The 18162-nt window shown below is 50.8% G+C and overlaps 1 protein-coding gene across 3 annotated transcripts in view; it reads right to left on the reverse strand.

Moving 5' to 3' along the window:
* MLXIP (MLX interacting protein) overlaps positions 1-18162 on the reverse strand; it is a 53298-nt gene that overhangs the window by 9357 nt on the left and 25779 nt on the right. For 2 of the 3 annotated variants that reach the window (XR_013992462.1, XM_081036725.1), the window contains exons 2-11: positions 7241-7347; positions 6373-6458; positions 4961-5050; positions 4548-4589; positions 4028-4199; positions 3222-3311; positions 2562-2653; positions 1001-1658; positions 492-613; positions 207-384 (exon numbers count right to left, since the gene is read on the reverse strand). Coding sequence is in view for 2 of the 3 variants with exons in the window: in XM_081036725.1 (XP_080892851.1) it covers positions 207-384; positions 492-613; positions 1001-1658; positions 2562-2653; positions 3222-3311; positions 4028-4199; positions 4548-4589; positions 4961-5050; positions 6373-6458; positions 7241-7347 (1637 nt within the window). In the remaining variant the exon portion in view is untranslated. The remainder of the gene's footprint in view (positions 1-206; positions 385-491; positions 614-1000; positions 1659-2561; positions 2654-3221; positions 3312-4027; positions 4200-4547; positions 4590-4960; positions 5051-6372; positions 6459-7240; positions 7348-18162) is intronic. The other variant, XM_081036724.1, reaches the window with a different exon arrangement.

The raw sequence follows: 18162 nt of genomic DNA on the forward strand, positions 1-18162 counted from the left end.
CAGCTACTTTTCCACGGCTGTGGTTCTCCTGCTCGAGTTGAACATTTTCCTAGCCTGGGCCATCGGCAGGCTTGTGACACCTCCCTGCATTGCCCACGAGGCCAGGCTCAATCCTGAGGCACCTCACGGGCGCCTCCCCACCCCAGGAGGGGGCCCACTCGTTTCACTTACAAAGCCCCAGCTGCTCCCCCGGAGTAAACACTCACTGGCACATGCAGGGACCTGGGGGCTGCCCCCGGGCACTGGGGCCTGCTCGCCCTTCACCAGGGACTCCGGCACTGTGCTTGGAGAGAAGAGCCGGGGGACGGGCGTGGGCTGGCTGCTCGTGGCGTGGCTGAGGTCTGTCACCAGGATGCCACTGTGGAACTCCGTAACTCCAGGAGCCTGAGGTGACACAGGAGACAGAGGTCACCCCTGACCATGTCGTGCTGGGGGAGGCCGCCCACGAGCAGGACCACGCGGGGGTTGTGATGCTGAGGTCTGTCCCTCACCCTGGCGATGGCAGCAGGCGTGAGGACCACGTTGGACTGGGCCACGGTAGAGGCCAACATCCCTTCTGTCTTCAGAGGGCCTGTCATAATCACTGCTTGTGCTTGTCCTGCAAAGGCAGCAGCTGGCACAACAAGCACAAGGTGACGGGGGGCTCCTTGTGCTGAATCCCAAGCTGTCGGGCCCCAGGAGAAACACACGACCCCTTGGCTGCCACGGAGACAGCTTCCTTCACCACAGGGCATGGAAAGACAAAGCCACCAGGGCACCTAATATTTGTTTGTAACTTCTTGACGGGGACAGATTACACACCCAGGAGAGAGATGACTGGGACCACAAGTTTCCAAACTGAGTTGAGACTAACTTTAAAAGAACAACACAGCATAGAAAATAGAGTAGGTCACACACATGTAGTGTTTCATAACGTTTTTCACATTCCAATGTGTGTCACGGGTTTATAAGCCTTGGGGACAGGGGAAAACCCAGGGGAGGGGGTCACCCCCCGACTCACCTGGGGCGATGCAAGCATTCTTCAGTACCAAGGACACAGGCTCTGGTTTGGGAGCAGGCACTATTTTAGGGGGCTGCTTGGGCCTCCCTCCAGTCAAGGATACAGGTTTGGGGTGCACAAAAGTTAAACGGGGTTGGGGAGGCCCCACGGCTGGTGGCCGGGTGACTGGAGACAGAGCCAGGCCACAGGGGGAAAGTGAGGGGGTGGGATGGCGGGTGGTGATGACAAGGCCCTGGCTCTGGCTGAAGGTGGTGGCAGAGGCATCGTGCGTGAGAGTGGCAGAGGCCGTGTGGGTGATGACAGCTGGCGACTTGTTGACTCCAGCAAACTTCTGTGGCTGCAGGAAGGCAGGCGGAGTTGTGGGGTTCAGGGCAGTTGCAGGAGGGGGGACGAGCGGCATAGCTGGGGAGGCTGGTGCTGGGGTGTGACTGGGAGAGAGCATGGGCATGGTGAAGACGGGAAGGAAAGGCTGTGGGACGCTCAGCGGTGGCGCCGAGGGACCAAAGTCTGCGGGCTGGACAAAGGGGTCCTCGGGCTGGCCAGGGTGCTCACAGCCCGGCCTGTCTGTGGAGTCCAGGGCACTGGCTGCTCCAGGCGGCGCAATGAGGCTGTCAGGGAGGCTCACGGTGGGGAGGGCAGTGGTTGGCAGGGGGTTCTCCTGAGCGGGGAGACAAGGAAGTGAGCAACAAATGCTGCGACCACACAGCGTGTCACTTTCTAGTTCAACACACCACAAAGTCCAACATCGTCCGCCGGGCACCTGAGATGAAGCCGCGGACAGAAGGGATAAAAGGATCCCCCATCCCGTGACTGCTAATCTGGGGAGATGGATCTGCGTCTGCCCAGGCGTCGGCAGGGCTCTTGTTTCCAGAAGGAACTAAATGATAACACAGGGCTCAGACAAAGCAACTATCTGCACACAGCTGGCTCTCAGCCTGGGAATATCTTGTTTCTGGAGTCCAGCAGGGGTCCCCCGAAAGTCCCTGCCATCTTCTGTTACAGAGCAGAAGCAGCCTGGATCACAGCTGCTCATGGGGTTCCCTCAGGACAGTTTCATGTTATCACCTTCTAGAGAGGTCACCTCTTCCAAAAAGGGAAACGCTTTAAGGAATCAGCTGTTCAGATCTCAGTCTCTACAGAAGAACTTCCCAGAGCCAGGCGGGAGGAGATGGGGCCAGGTTACTGGTGTCTAACTGGGTACGGGCAGGACCCTGCCTGACTCAGCCCTATAGCCCTAGCTTGTGTTAACTGCTGAGTAAAAAGTACAAGGAATACATAGAACTTTTTCTTAGCGATCCCCGTTTTTGCTTGCTGTCTCGCTAAGCCCATCTTAACAGCTCAGAACAGAGCTCGCTGCACACACGTTATTTGGAGCCTTTGGCAGGAGCACGAGACAGTCTCCCACGATCATGGAGACCTAGGATGCTTTCAAGGACGGCTAGAATAACTTCGTGTGTTCGGCACTAGATGCAGCCACCCCTAGCACTTTGCACATGACTGCGTGGTCGTGGCTGCAGAGGCCTGACGACCAGCCCGGTGCCCCTCCCCCAGCTCCCTCTACCTGAGCAGGTGGGCTGTTGGAATCTGGCGCAGGTACTGAGACAGGTGCAGGCAGCATGGACCCGAAAATAGAACGGCTGGAAGAGAAGAGGTCTGAAAGACAACACCAGGGGCTTTTGAGCTCTGTGTGCCCATCTCTTCCCTGAATTAAGATGCAAACAAATCAGGCACTGAACCCCTGAGGAATGATGGCAAGAGGGCATTCTTCCCAGAGGTAACTCTGCAGAAAGAGGCCCTCTGATTGGAACCGCACAGGCTGGCAACTAGGATGGCTCTGAAATGCTCCCAGGTCTGGCATTTCACCTGCTCTTACAATGGCGGGAGCTCAAGGCCCAGTTCTAACCACAGGAAACTGCCCGGGACGTGGCCGTGTCCTCAGCGCCCTCTGCTGCCTAGAGAGAGAACTGCTTACAGCCATGGCCAAACCAGAAGCTCTGAGAGACAGTGACAGTGAGAATACAATTTCCTTGACAGAGAACTGTCCCAGAGAAACTTCCCAGGCTTTGTAGCTACAACCAGAAAAGAAAGTACTTTTGGAATACTTCTAAGTCCTCCCCACATGCCCTGCACATTCTAACAGTGCCCTCTGTGAAAGGGAAGCACCAGCCCCCTGGGCACAGGAGGTGCCGGTAGCCGTGCTTTCTCTGCCCCATGTCCTCACCCTGGAAAGGTTCAAACGTGTCCATGAAGTCCAGATTGGGCTGCAACGGAATCAGCCCCGGCTGAATCATGTCCGCATTTCCCAGATGTGCTATAAGAATCAGAGAGGAGACAGAGGACTCACTTTGCCTTCTCAAAGTCGAAAGGCCTGGAATGGATCTTCCTGGCCTGCTCACATTCTAGATTCTTCCATGGAGAAATGTAGGCAGCTGGCTGGGATTTTGACCCTCTTGTGGGTTCCTGACCATTCTCCACCCTCAGAAGGCAGGAAAGAATGTGAGTTTTTGCAAGAAAGGTAAACTGAGTATCAGGAACAGACACTCCCAGGGAGCTGTGAACAGCTATGCCGACATTTCCTCCCGCCGACCCCGTCTAATTTTCAGTCGGTGGGCTCTTCCCTGAAGGGTTAACCAGACAACCAGGTGAGCGGTCATGCCCAGAAATGCTGCTGACTTTGCTTAGAGTGAGTCACAGGCCCTGCCACTGGGCCTCCGCACACATCCTCTGCTAAGGGGACAGAATCAGAGATGTGAAGGTGGCTCAGATCAACCCCCCCGCTGTGTTCTCTCAGAGGTACCACGGGCCTGACAGCTGCCCAGGCAGGCTCAGTCTGCAGGCCCCACCCACTCAGGATATGTGGCCCTCAGACGTCTGTGAGGCTGGCCACTGCTCCTCCTTACGGGCTGCCCTAAACAAGCGACACACAGCAGCTCAGACATGGCCCTGAGGCAAAGCCTGCCCCAGAGGGGGCCTGGCAGAGAAGCAAGCCAGCTGAGCATTCCAAGTCCAGGATGTGGAGTGGGTTACCTATTTCCCGTGGGTTGGGCCAGGCCACCGGCTGGTGTGAGGAGAGCGTGGAGAAGAGTGTATCGCTGAATTCTGACATGAGCATGTCTGTGTCCAGCAGTGGGTCCTCCTCCATGGGGACTGGCGTCTTCCATCCATCCCCATGTTTGTGCCAATAAAGCAAGTCATCATCCTACCGCCAACAGAGGGGGAAGGAAAAAGCGAAGGGCGACAGTGGACTCAGTTCCCAACCTGTCATGTGGGGACACACGTTCTCCTATCCTACAGAGGGGCTGCTGTACAGAAGATGAGGTGAGTGCTAGAGGCATGTGGGGACCCACCTAGCAAAGAGAACTGCCCGGTTTCCTTAGCCTTTCGTGTCCTTCATGTGGGAAGGGGGTGGCCTCTCCTCAAGCTGCAGGGAGAGTCTGTGTCCCCACCGCCTTCTGCTGCAAGGCTCATTGTCGGGCCACCCAAGTCATTGCTGCTTCTTGTCAAAAAGGGGTTCCCCTGAGGGTCCTCATGGCCCCGGCTCACTCACCTGGGCCAGGCTGGAGAGGTCCTCATCCCTGTGCTGCTGTAACTGTGGAGAAAAGGAGGGACAGGTGGTCACCCAAGGCCCTGGCAGGGAATGAGACCTGCAGCCTCTCCTCTCTAAAAGTGCGCGAACTCCGGAAGCATCTTGACCTCTTCTGTCTGGGAGGCAGGTGGGGAGAGGGGTCCTGCCTCCTGCTGTCCCTAGGCCGATGGGGGCACAGAGGAGATTTCTAACCAGTGTTTGTGGGACAAACAGCCTGCCCATAGCCGGAGAAGCCGAGAGCTCAGACAGGGTGACCAGGCAGCGATGGAGCCACAGCCTCAGGGCCAGCGTTCTGAACACGGACGGGCGAGGTCATGTCGCCTCTACGGGGGCTTCACGAACATGCCCTTTGTGGAGCCAAGCAGGACGGATACCCTTTTCTTGAAGTAGGTTCTCCACTTGTGATACTCCCGGATCACGATCTCGATGCGGCTTTTCCAGTACTTCCCTTCTGTGGTGATGGCCTGTGAGAGGGAAGCAGGTCAGGGTGAAAAGACGGCGTCTTGGTGGATGAGCAGAAGTCACTGTGCACAAAGCAGCGTCTGACGCTGGGCTGGAAGTCAGCCTAGTGGACCCTGCCCTGTGCCCACACCTTCGTTCATAAAGTGTCTCCCTCTCTGGGCGACAAGTGGCCTCTGATTGAACATGTGCTTTCACCTCATGACCTACAACAACCAGGAGGGGCTTTGGCAGCACGGTCCCGAGGGCCTGGACGGGGTGGGGTCGCGCAGAATGCTCGGAGGGAGGAGCCCTCCTTCCTGGCGCTGAGGGCCCTACACAGACCTAGGGGTCGCAACAAGGGCCTGTTTCCAGTAGCCGCTGCCGCATTCTCAGAGTGAAGACGAGCGGTGAGTCACAGGGAGTGTCAGGTGGAAAGTGACTTCCCAGAGGACCTAGCTCAGCCGTCCCTTACGCGGGGCGTGAGTCCCTGCCACCATAGCCTTGCAGAGTTCTGGTGAGAAGGAATTCACGACTGCCTCAGCCAGAGAGCCCACCTCACTTTCAGCTCCCTGTCACATCAAGGTCCCACATCATTTCACCTGAAAACGCTTCCTTGTGTGTCTCTGACAGTGAAGAACCTTCGCCGTGAATAATACAGTATGGATACCAGACCTGACATAATTTTATTCTTGAATGTCTAGTACCATGTCCAACCACTCAACACTGTCTTCCATTAGGTTACTTTCCATTCTCCCCCCTTTTATCACAGCAGAAAGACATGCTTGGACAAAACTGAAACAGTGCAGGAGAGTATAAAGGAAAGAAGGGTCTCGGCTCTTCCGCACATGTACCACCCGCCAGAGGTACCCACACCAGGAAGAGACTTCTGAATAAAGATACTAAGATACTGCCATGCGGCTTGCATTTTTTTTTCATGTATTTTTCCTTCAACATCCTTCCCTCCCAAGGCAAAAAGATCTCGAGGTCATTCTTTAATTGTTGAAGATATCTGTCTTGCAAGGATCCTAAATCCCTCGCTGCTGTCTCCAGAGCAGTATGAATGTCACAGGAAAGGAGAGGGTAAGTCCCGCCTGGAGGACCCCTCAGTCCCTGGGTCAGCCAGCTCCGAGAAGGGGCGGCCTCTGCAGGGTGTCAGAGGCCACCGCTTCCATATCCCTGTCACTTCTCAAGGTCACAACTGACAGGACAGTGCAGCCCTGCACCGTCCCCTGTGGTCACCCACTGTGGGAGCCGACCCTCACTGCCAGCCCTCCGTGAGTCGTCTCCTCCCGAGTGACCGACGGAGCAGTCCTTTCCTAGCCACCCGTGGTCAGCAGCCAAGTACCTCCGGCCGGCGATGCTCATCAACTTCCACAGAGCCGTCCAGTGGCGTGACAAAGTGGCACACAGGATTCTGGCGCTTCTCCAAGTCTGGGGAGAGAGAGGGTAAGACATCATCACCACAACCAAGCCCCTGAAGGAGCCCCGGGCCTCCGTCCACAGCCCTTCCCTCAGGGGGAAACCCTCCCACATGTTCTTCTCTTCTCCTTCCCTTGGAAAAAGGTGTCAGAGAAACAAAGGGGCCCAGGTTAAAGGGCAAGAATCGGTCAGTAACACATGGGTGAGAAAGGGAATCCTGCTCATTGAGAGAAATGTCAGCCTAAGCCAAGGGTGGACAAACACGCCAATCACCTGTCGAAGTCACCAGGCCCACTACACCCAGGGAGTTGCAGACAGAACAAGGCTGGGACCTGCATCTTCTCTGACCTGCTGGCAATGGGAGCTGCTCTGACTCTTCAAATGTCACCTCTCGACTATACCCTTCCTGACTCCCCTGAAAAGAACTGGGCCCTCCCTCCTCCTCTGCCTTTACGCACTAGGTCCAAGCATCTGTCGTAACAGTGGGAGCTGTTGGGAGCAACTGGCTAACACACGTGTCTCCTGCAGACGACAGGCATCTCCATGACGCGGACCCCTAGGCTGACTCTCTGTGCCTGGCGGCCGAGCAGGGTCCAGCTCACCAGGATTTGGCTTGCTTGTCCCTCTGCACACTGCCCGAGACATGCTGCTCTTTGAGGCACATGTTCCGAGGGGCCCAGGTGCAAAGGCCTCCAGGTGGAAGTACCTGGAGGGTCGCCCCACAAGGCCCCAGGGTCCCTGCAGCCTCCTCGCAGCCCCAGCTCGTAGAGGGCCCCAGCTGAGGCCCCACTTACACTGCATGTACCAGGCCCGCCAGATGGCATTGTTGAGCCGGATCTTGTCTCTCCACTGGAGCTTCAGGCCCTTAAAATTCTTCCACTTTGGAGATACTAGCTTCCCACTGAAAGGCAAGAAGAGAGGAAACTCAGTGGTTCCTCTGAAAATAAAATGAAAGAAAAAAGTGCCACCAGATCATCCCAGGCCCAGAACTCTGGATGAATCCGTTACAAGCCACAGGACAGGCCTGACAGAATATACAAGTCACTGGGGTGTGGAGTGGGAGGGGCTGGAGGAGTGGTGGCAAAGGCGGCAGGTGTGGAGGAAGCAGGACGGGCCACGGGCTGTTACTTGTCGGAACAGAATGAGGGTATACAGGGTTCATTAGCCTATTCTGTCTACTTCTGCATGTCTTTACATTTTTCCATAGTTAAAAGTTACAAAAAGATCTGTTGATTTTGCAACATACGAGCAACAAATCACACTGTACATCTTAAACATACACAGTGTCACATGTCAATTACACGTCAATGAAGCTGGAAAAACAGAAAAAAAATCTGTGGACCACTGAACGAAAGCCAAGTTCTTCTAATCTGGTCTCGGCCCGCCTCCTTTGCCACCAGTCCCCACGAGGCACTTAGAACCCAAGCACCCAAACATCCCACTGGCCTTAGAATCTGCGGGGCCCCCTCCTGACTCCAGGCCTCAGCACACGCGGTCCTCACTCCTTCTGGAGCTCCCTGCGCCCTGGCCACCTGCTCATCCTTCAACGCTCCTCAAACACCATGTCCTCCAAACTGGCACTGGGCTCTCGCAGGGTGCCGCCGATGGCTTCAGGGTTCCCTGAGCACTGTTTGAACCTCGAATAGCACTCCGCCACAGCCCACACAGCGCCCACTGTCTGTACCCACACCTCCCTCCACCGGACTGCAGCTTCTCAGGGACGGCCCTTTAGGCTCACCCTCCCTAAGCACTTAGCACAGCACTTGGCACACAGCAGGGGTTCATGTAATAATTCTTCGTTAATCAGTTAAAGAGCTCTTGCAAAGCAAGCAAGGGACGCTCCCTGGTGGCAGAGCTGTCTCAGTTTAGTTTTCCAAGGGCTTTGCCAGGAGCCACCTCCAAGCAGCTGGCAGAGGGTTTCCCTTTTCCAGATGGCTTGAGACGGGCATGGCACTATTTTTGGTCTGTACCAAAGCGGGTTCTCAGGGTCCTCCTGACCACAGGTCACAGCCCTGCCCTTTTTCCAAACCCGCTCAGAAAGCTCACATGACGAGCAGAGACGCGCCAACAGTCACAACAGCTGAGGTCTTCAATGGCAGTGCCCAAACAAACAGTAAACCTTATCTGAACCTGAAAACCTGAGTGGTTACAAATCAAAAGGCCTGGCGGTGAACCTGATGAAGCCTCATGGTTCCCCCCACCCAAACCAGCACCGAGCCAGGCCGGGAATCACAGAATCACATCAGCCGAAGGCTCAAGTCCCAGCCCCACACCCAGGGAAAATGTCACAGCACGTCGTCGTCTTACAGTCTGAGAAACAGACAGTAGCAGCAGCAGGCTTCAAAGCAGGCGCACCCCTTTTTCCTCCCCGCCTCTCTCCCACCCACAGGTACTTCCAACCAGCCCCATGTTGCTCAGCTTTCACCCGCAAGCCCAACAGCCTGCAGCCACAACGTTTTAGATCCTCCACTGCATAATCCAGTCCTGACTGTGAACTTCTACGGTCACTTAACTTTTCTGGGACACGTTTCCTACGTAGGATCAGAATAATAACATCACCTCCAGAGTGTTTTAACACAGATTAAATGTACACAGGCACACACACAGACACACTGACACACACGCACACATACACATGCACACACACGCACACACATGGACACACACACACACACGCACACAGACACACATACACATGCACAGAGACACATACACACGGACACACAGACACACATACACACACGCACACGGACACATGCGCACACACGGACACACACGCACACACATGGACACACACACGCGCACACGCACACACGGACACATACACGCACAGACACACATACACACATGCACACACACGGACACATGCACACACACACGCACACAGACATGTGCACACGCACACACATGGACACATGCACGCACACAGACACACATGCACACACACGGACACGCACACGCACACACAGACACATACACATACACACACGGACACACACACACAATGGGTGAACCCTAAAGCAAAATATAAATGTAAGAGATTAATAACCACCTCAATAATTTAAATTTATTACCAAAAGGCCTGATTTTAACTCCTCCTGACTTGAAAAGTCCTCTTTTTTATGTGCCACTGTTGTCACATGGCTCTTCCTCCTCTCCAGGAGGGAAAAGGTGACACCCACGTGCCCACTCTCAATACCACAGAACAAAGACCTGGGCAAAAGTCCACCCTGAATTCCATGTATCTGCAGAACCATTTGCTTCTCATTTACTCATCTGACGAGCGTTACATGCCTACTCTGTCATGATGTGCTAAGAACTCAAGAAAGGGACGGACAGGGCAGATGAGGTCCCCCGCCCTCGTGGAGCATACAAGTTGCTACAGTACAAGTCCTGACTGTGTGCTGAGGGTCGTGAAGAAGAGCAGAGGGCTGTGGGAGCATACAGTTGGCATAACTAATCGGCCTGAGCAGTCAGGAGGGCTTTCTGGAGGAGGTGACATCTAAGCTACAGCCTAGAGGATGAGAAAACTTTAGCTAAACCAAGAAAAGGGGGAGAGGCCTTTCCTTCTGCCTGACTTGTTATGGCCCTGAGGTGAGAGCAAAGATGGCTCTGGCCAGGCAGTACAGAACAGAGCCTGAAGGGGTGGGGGAAGTGGGGGTGGGGTGGGCAAGGGGGAGGTGCTTCTAGACCAGGCTGGACAGCAGAATAGATACCACAGTATATTAGGCCCCACGATTTGGCAAAACCAACCCTCTTCCTCTGCAAGATCTTTCAGCAGCCTGACGTCTAGCTAGGCAGGTGGTTCCAGGAAAACACAAAACAGAAAACTGTCCCTGCCTCTTTAAGGGCGAAAAAGAACCCCAAACTTTTCTATCATTGATAGCATCCTCACATTGAAGACCATGAATCACAGGCCTCCTCCTCTGCTGAGAGCCCTGACCCAGCACTTGCTATGAGCAGAGAGGACCCAACAGGCAGGGAGGACCCTGGGACAAGTCACCTTTGGTAGCTGGCAACATTCGCTTAAGAACTAACCCCTGGGCTTAAAAACAAACCCAACCGTACCCCTGCTTTGTTACTGAAGACAAAGCGGGGCGAGGTGAGTGAGAGTAAGAGCATCTTCTCAGAGAAGCCAGACTACACAGACAGCTTCAATTACTTACATCGAAGGGGGCGGAAAGATACAGAGAGAGGGAGAGAGAGAGAGAGAGAGAGAGAGAGAGCGCGCGCAAACTCTATAGGCTAAAACCCAAATGTGACAGGGTGTGGTTTGGGGGTTCTCGTCTTCCTTGCTGAAATGTTTCACTTTTCCTCGATGTTTATGTCAAATTTGGTCAAACTGAGAACATAAGCTGCCGTAGGTATCCCACCAGCATCCCAGGTTTCTGTAATTATCTCAACAGCCAACAGGTGGCGCTCCACCGACGCATAGAAGTGAGTCCAAAACCAAAACCAAAACCACCCGCAGAAGCACCGAGGGTGGAAGGGGTCCAGGCTGTTTTCGTCGGGACTCACCACCCCTCCCCCACAGCAAATTCAAGACAAGAGCTGAAGAAGCAACACACAGAGCTCTATGGTATCAAGGTACTACAGAGAAAAAGGATTCCATAGGCGAATTGTTAGGAAAATGTGGGATACATTCCTGACGGGCTTCTCAGAGCCTTTAATGTGGGAAGTGACTGTCAGTCTTCCCAGAAGGGAAAGGAGACACTCCCTGCTCCCCAACCACACCTGGACTGGGAGCCTTGCTACCGGGCTACCCAGAGTCTAGTTTCCCACAGGACGGCCGAGGAAAGGCTGCTCTAAGTTCTGAGACCTTGAGTTCCCCAGAGCTGTATCCCCAGAAGCATCTTTGGTGGGACGTCTGCTTCCCCTGGGCCCTGCCCCAGCTTCACCCTTCTTCCAGACATGGCTGCCTGGGATACTTCTTGTTCTAACTCAGGATGATGTTACATTCCTTCTTTAAAGTAGAACCAGAAACAGAATATGAGAACTTCTAAGTCCCTGGCTTGCCCCCTCCCATAAACCAAAGGCCTCTTCTGGCCCTCACCACCCAAACCTGCTCCTCTTATATGCCTGGGCAGCTCCTGGGGCTTCCCTGACAGAACAATGGCCTGGATTCACCTCCCGCTGTCCCACTAGGACCACAGGAAGCCCAAGGCCTGGCTGACTCATCCCACCCCAGTGCCTGGCACCTGAGAGGTGTATGGAGTTACTAAATGAATGCTCAACTTTTCCATAAAGAAAACTCTTCACACTTACCCTGCCATGCCAGTCTTCCTGGAAGACAGGTTCATGACCTGAAGCAGGATGTTCACAGTACAACAAAGGCCCCTCTCAAAACTGTAGGTCAGAACCCGCAAACTCTGAATTCTGCAGAGGCCTGGCCAGAGCCCACTTTGGAATGGGAATTAAGTGCAAACCCTGCACAGCAGGAGTTGGAATTAACAGAGGAGGGTGGGGCTGGGGCAGGGTTTTGGGATTCTGTGGGTCCCAGGTAGGATTGGCTCCGAACTCCAAGTTAGACCGGTCTCTCCAAAAGAAAGCAGGCAGGGGGCTCCGGGGTCTATCACTCTAGGTCTCAGCCTTGGTGGAGTCCACTCACTCGTTCATTCAACCGTACTTGCTTGTTATGTGACATTTCTTCGCCATTCCTGATGCTCGCTGGAGGACCCACTAACAAAACATTCCTAGCCCTGCCTTCCCCTCCCTCATTCCCTCCCAGCTGGGTGGAGTGGATGTGTCACCAGTGAGTGTCATAGGAGCACCTGGCGTGAGTGGCCCAGGCCCTTCCCCCCTTTCCTCTTAGCAAGCTGCCCACCAAGGGGTCTGCTGCTACTGAGCCTGGTGGAAGGGACGGCTGGGCCTAGTCCTGGAACTACCTGGACAGGCAGGCCGGGCTCCATGCATAAGTCACATCCTCAGCTCGATCAACATTACAGGTCATGTTTTGGCCAGCATCTGCTGGCTCTTGTTTATTGTGGTAAAGTACATATAACATAAAATGTACCATCTTAACCATTTTAAAGTGTACGATTCAGTGGCAGTAAGTGCATTCGCACTGCTGTGTGCTGGTCACTGCTACTGAGTTTTACAGCTTTTTTTCTTCGCCCCAAAAGGAAACCCTGTACCACCAGCAGTCACTCCCCACTACCTCTTCCCCCCGCCCGTCACCCAGTAATCTACTTTGTCTCTTATGAATTTGTTTCTTCTGGACATTTCATATAAAAAGAGTGACAAAACATGTGGCATTCGGTGCCCGGCTTGTCACTTCGTACAAGCTCTTAAGGCTCATCCATGTTGCAGTGTGTCAGTACCTCCTTCCTTTCGATGACTGAATCATATTTCACCGGATGGACAGACCGCGTTTTGCTGCTTCTTTCATCCATTGATAATCATTTGGGTTGTTTTACCTTTTGGCAACAGTGGCATGTGCTGCTGGGAACCCACTCCTCTATTTTATTTCCCAATCAGTTCAGAACTCTGATGGGGAGACAGCTCTGATCACTAGGCTGGCTCTGGGACAAATGATGGGCAAAAACAATTGTAAACTGTTGGAGGGCAAGTGGACAATTGTCTACCAACATCGTAAACGCACAATTCCACGACTAGGAATCGATTCTACAGACCCACTTGCAAACGGACACAAAGACATAAATTAAACTGCAGTGCTGTTTGTGGTGGCAAAAGGCTGCAGACAATCTAGGGGAAATGGTTTGAAAACTATGGTATAGCCACACAGTGGAGGCCATGGGGCAATTTAAAAACAACATACATTTGTATGTGCTGATATACAGGCAAGATCTACAAGATGTGTTCAATGGGAACAAAACCAAGGTGCAAGATATACAGTATGGCCACCATTTGCACTTTTAATAGGGAGATTTACACACAGACACACTGGAAGGGAGGGAGGAAAGGATGGAGGCAGGCAGGGAGGAGGGGGCAGGAAGACAGCCAGTCAGTCTCAGGAAAGACACACAAGAAACAGGTAACAGTGAAATGGGGACTTCCCTTTGCAGAGGTGAATTAAGGGATTCGGTAGTTTTCACTGTTGACCATTTTATACTGTTTAAAGGTAACATAGGCATGTATAATTTTTTGTAACATAGGCATGTATAATTTTTTAAAAATAAACAAGGAAAAAACAGCAGGTACAGTCCAAAACCTTATAGGGCTTCTGGTTAATTTGGGAAGACAATCACATGAGCAGATAAAATTTGTACCAGTCAAGTTGTGCACCAGGTCCAAGTGTGAGGATAATGGCTCCTAAGTGGTCTCTCTAATGAGCAAGTGGATGAATAACGCTCAGACTGGTCTCTCTTCCAGGACTCTGATTCTTTTTCTTCAAAAGAGCGATCTCTACTGGCTTTTCCTGGGATCTGGGCCGGGTTCCACAGGCTGCTTGGAGCCAAAACTAACAGGCTCCAGACAAAGGTTCATTGAGGAGCCAAGACGTGGGGTGAGCCACCCGAGAGGCAAGGCAGGAGGAGGGCACCGCCTGGAGCTGTGGGCCCGCCACCCTCTGAGGAAGCCTGGGAGGTTTTCAGGCCCTGCTCCCAAGCCCAGGCCTGGGTCCTCCCTCCAGTGCCCAAAATTCATCCTCCTCATGGGTCATTTGGTGTTTTTTTTAACCTTCAGAGAAAAGTCCTGTTGGAGAAGCAGGCTCTGAGGGTGATGGCAGAAAGGCAGGAATATGGGCTCCTGAGGTCCACTCTCAGGTCTGTCCTACTGACAAGGAGGGCGCGTGTCTTTGGGGTGTGTGTGTGGTGTGTGGGGTGTGTGTAGGTGTGGTACGTATGCATATGTATGTGGTACGTGTGGTGTGTATTGGGGTATGTGTGGTGGGGTGTAGTGTGGGTATGAAGTATATGTGGTGTGTATGTTCCAAGTGGTATGTATGTTGTGTGGTGGGTGTCGTATGTGGTGTATACTTGGTGTGTGTGTGTATGTGTGTGACAGCACATTTGTGGATGTGGTTTGCTAGTGTGTCTAGGTGTGCATTGGCCCACGTGTGTGAGCAAGTTTATAAGGGTTTGCGTTTGTCTGTTTTGTATAAAAAGCAGGGACTAGTTATCTCTATGACCATCAAAAATTAGAGCAACTTGATGAAGTTGAAACCAGGCAGTCGGCCTCGCTCTGTGGTGGCTTGGCCTGCTGTGGACACTAGTGACCCGTCCTTGCTGGGAGCACTCCCCCGTGTGCTCTGGCCTTCCACCCGCTGACCAACACCGCCATGCTCATGCCATTTCCAAGCAAATGAGGAAAGAGAGCGGTTTCCGTTTCTGGACGAGTGACCTGAGCCCCGCCTTCAGTGAAATGGTGACCCGTCTGCCTGACAAGGGAGCTGGGAGGCCTCAAAGACCCAGCCCTGGCAGAGTGAGTGCCCGTCAAACCTGGGGCATGTTCCTGAGTTTCCTGTCAGATTCCAGCCATACCTGGACTTCCAGGCAAGAGCAGGGACGCTGGGCCGGGCACCATTAGGCCATATTCGTACGTTCATTACAAACTTGAATCCAGAGCCCAGGGTGTTCCTGCTTCCCCTGGACGGGGGACAGGACCAGACTTCCAACAGGAAAAAGGTGGTGAGTCACTTCCACTTGCATCATTTGTTCATAAATTTTAATATTTAAAAAAAAAATCTGTGTATTAGCCATGTGTCTCTTCCTTTACAAACTGTGTGTGCCCCTCAACTTTTTAAAAACGTTTTATTTTGAAATAATGATAAACTCACAGGAAATGGCAAAAAGCACAGAGCCGCATGCAGCCTCTCCCCCAGTGAGGACATCATTTGCAGTTGCAGCACAATTTTAGAACCAGGAAACTGGCTCTGGACTCCAGCTCTTAGCCTGTTTCCACCATCCATTGAAACCTTAGCAGTTTTTTGTTGCTATTTTATGTTGGTGATTCTATAAGATTAATGCTATTAACCCTTTGTGATGTTTCTGCAAATGTTTCCCACTTCAGCCCCTCCCAGGGCGTGAGCCGCGTACACACTGAACACTACAGACTCAGATGAACTTCCTGGTTGGCAATATTCTGCACGTTGTCACACATCGTGGCCCAAAAGGTAACGCCGTCCAGGACCCCCCTGGCAGAGGACAACCGAGCACCGTCTTAAGACCCTCTTGGAACCTCTCTGCCCTCCGCATCCTTCCCTTGGCTGATTCCATTTGAATCTCTTCCCTGTAATAAGCCATCACCATGAATACATAAGCTTTCAGTGACTTCTGAGTCCCTCTAGAGTATTACTGACACTGACGGTTTGGGGACTCCCCCAACTTACAACTGCTGTTAAAAGCTGCCTTGTGGACTCTTCTCTTTAACTTTGTACTTGGCCCCTAAGACCTTGTAATATATATGTATCTAATTATATACATTCAGATAAATATATGAGTCAACATAATACTCAAATGTATGGATCGTAATTTTGTTTAACCCATTTTTAACTTATATGTCATAGGTATCTTATTATGCCAATAAATACTTTTATATTAGTTTTATTAGCTATAAAATACTATAGTATATATATTTACCCAACCTCCTTAACCATTTCTCTATAGACATTTGTTTCTAGTAATGGACACATGTTGTTTCCATTTTTCACTATTATAAACAATGCTATGGTGAACATACTGCTACTGGAACGTTTTGTGCAATTACACGACCATTTCGGTGAGATACGTTCTTAGAAATCGAAAAACTAAACCAGAGGGTATGCATACATTTATAATTATTTTATAGTCAAAGAGTCTTTCAAAGTTTATACTAAGTTACCCTCCCAACAGCAACAAATTGTGTCTATTTCCCCAAACCGCTACTCATATTAGTTATTATTGTTTGCTAATCTGACAAGCAAAAATTTAGTTCACCTGATATTTTTGGTTCCCACTCATTGGTGTCTTTTTATGTTTATTAGCCATTGATGCTGTTGTTGTTGTCAATTGCCTGCATATCTTCTGCTCATTTTCCATTAAGAGCCTTAATTTGGTGGGAATGTCTGCAGCACACATGAGAGTTAACAGGCCTGTTTTGACTATGTATCTTTTCCTTGACTATTTATGGTGTGTTTTGTTTTGGGTTTTGCTCTACTTAACTCTTTAATGTAAGGTGGGTTTGTTGTTATTTTTAGTAGAATTATTTCATTCATATAGTCAAAATTTTAAAGTCTTCGTTTGTTTCTATTTTTTGCATCATACTTAAAAAGGTTTTTTCCACCCCAAGATTGTGAAAACACTTATGTAGATTTTCTTCTAGTATAGTCACAGTTTTACTTTTATATATTTCTTCCATATTTTCAGTTTCACTTTTTACTTTCAACTCTTTGCTCTACCTAGAAGTTATTTGGTATAATGCTTGATACTAGGGTCCCACTTTAGTTAGTGGTTGCACCTATTTACTAAATAACCCACCTTTCCCCTGATGGACTAAAATACAATCTTCATCATATACCACGTTCCCATATATATACTTGGCACCACTTCTGAATGCCCCCCTTCTTTTGGTGTTTTGTATATATGTTTTAATGGTTTCACTTTTTACATTTAACTCTGATGCATCTGGAAGAGAAAAAAAAATCAATCTAGTTCTTTACATAGCTCATCAAAATAAATTCAAACTAGCTATCTGATTGTCACTGTCCCCCACTAATTTGACACTTTCATTCACATATATTCAATTATAATACAGACAGGGGTCTGTTCTGGAGCCTCATGTATCACTGAGTCATGTCCAATTCTGTGCTGGTATTACACTGACTTAGAATTACAAACTGTGATATACTTTACTATCTACGTAAGGCTAGTCCCATCATTTTTTAAAGCAAATTTTAGAAGTCTTGCCTATTTATTCTTCCATGTGAACTTTACAATCATGTTGTCAGTTCTCAAAAGAAAACTATTTAGATGGGAGGTGCACTTAATAAATAAATTAACATGGGCAGCACTGACCAGTCCAACTGGGTCATCTCCATCCTAGGTCGGCATATGTTTCTCCACTTACTCAAGCTACTTAACTTACTTAAAAAGTCAAAGAAATCTGAAGCTGTCTGATATTCTTTAAATTTCTTCACATATGGTCTTCACATTTCTAATCGTAACACTTTTATAAACATTTAAAAAAGCAAAAAGAGGGGCGGCTGGTTGGCTCAGTTGGTTAGAGCGCAGTGATCATAATACCAACGTCGCCAGTTGGATTCCCACATGGGCCAGTGAGCTAGCGTGAAAACGACTTGAGTGAAAACTCCACTAGAGTGAAATGACTAGAGTGAAAACAAAGACTTGACACGGAGCTGAGCTGCGCCCTCCACAATTAGACTGAAAACAACTTGACTTGGAGCTGATGGGTCCTGGAAAAACACTCTGTTCCCCAATATTCCCAATAAAAATAAATAAATAAGCAAAAAGAAAACAGAGAGAAACCGGCGAGACAAACACAATCACATAGTCACACGCCTAGACACAAGCTCTATCCATGTTATTATAGTCAGCACAGCCCAGGCCAGCTGATAACAGTACCTGCCACCCTCACCTGCCCAGGTGGCTAAGCCACAGATACAACTGAGGGGTTTCTGTCCTATTCAGTACCAGGAATGCTACCCTCAAAGAACACAGCCTTTCCCTAGCATTTTCAACCACTTACGGGAAAAGGTAATTAATAGGTTCAAGTATTCACCAAGGTTGAGATTTTTATGTAAAGAATAAAAACCTCCACC

Source organism: Rhinolophus hipposideros (assembly GCF_964194185.1).
Source record: "Rhinolophus hipposideros genome assembly, chromosome: 24".
In the NCBI taxonomy this organism is placed as follows: domain Eukaryota; kingdom Metazoa; phylum Chordata; class Mammalia; order Chiroptera; family Rhinolophidae; genus Rhinolophus; species Rhinolophus hipposideros.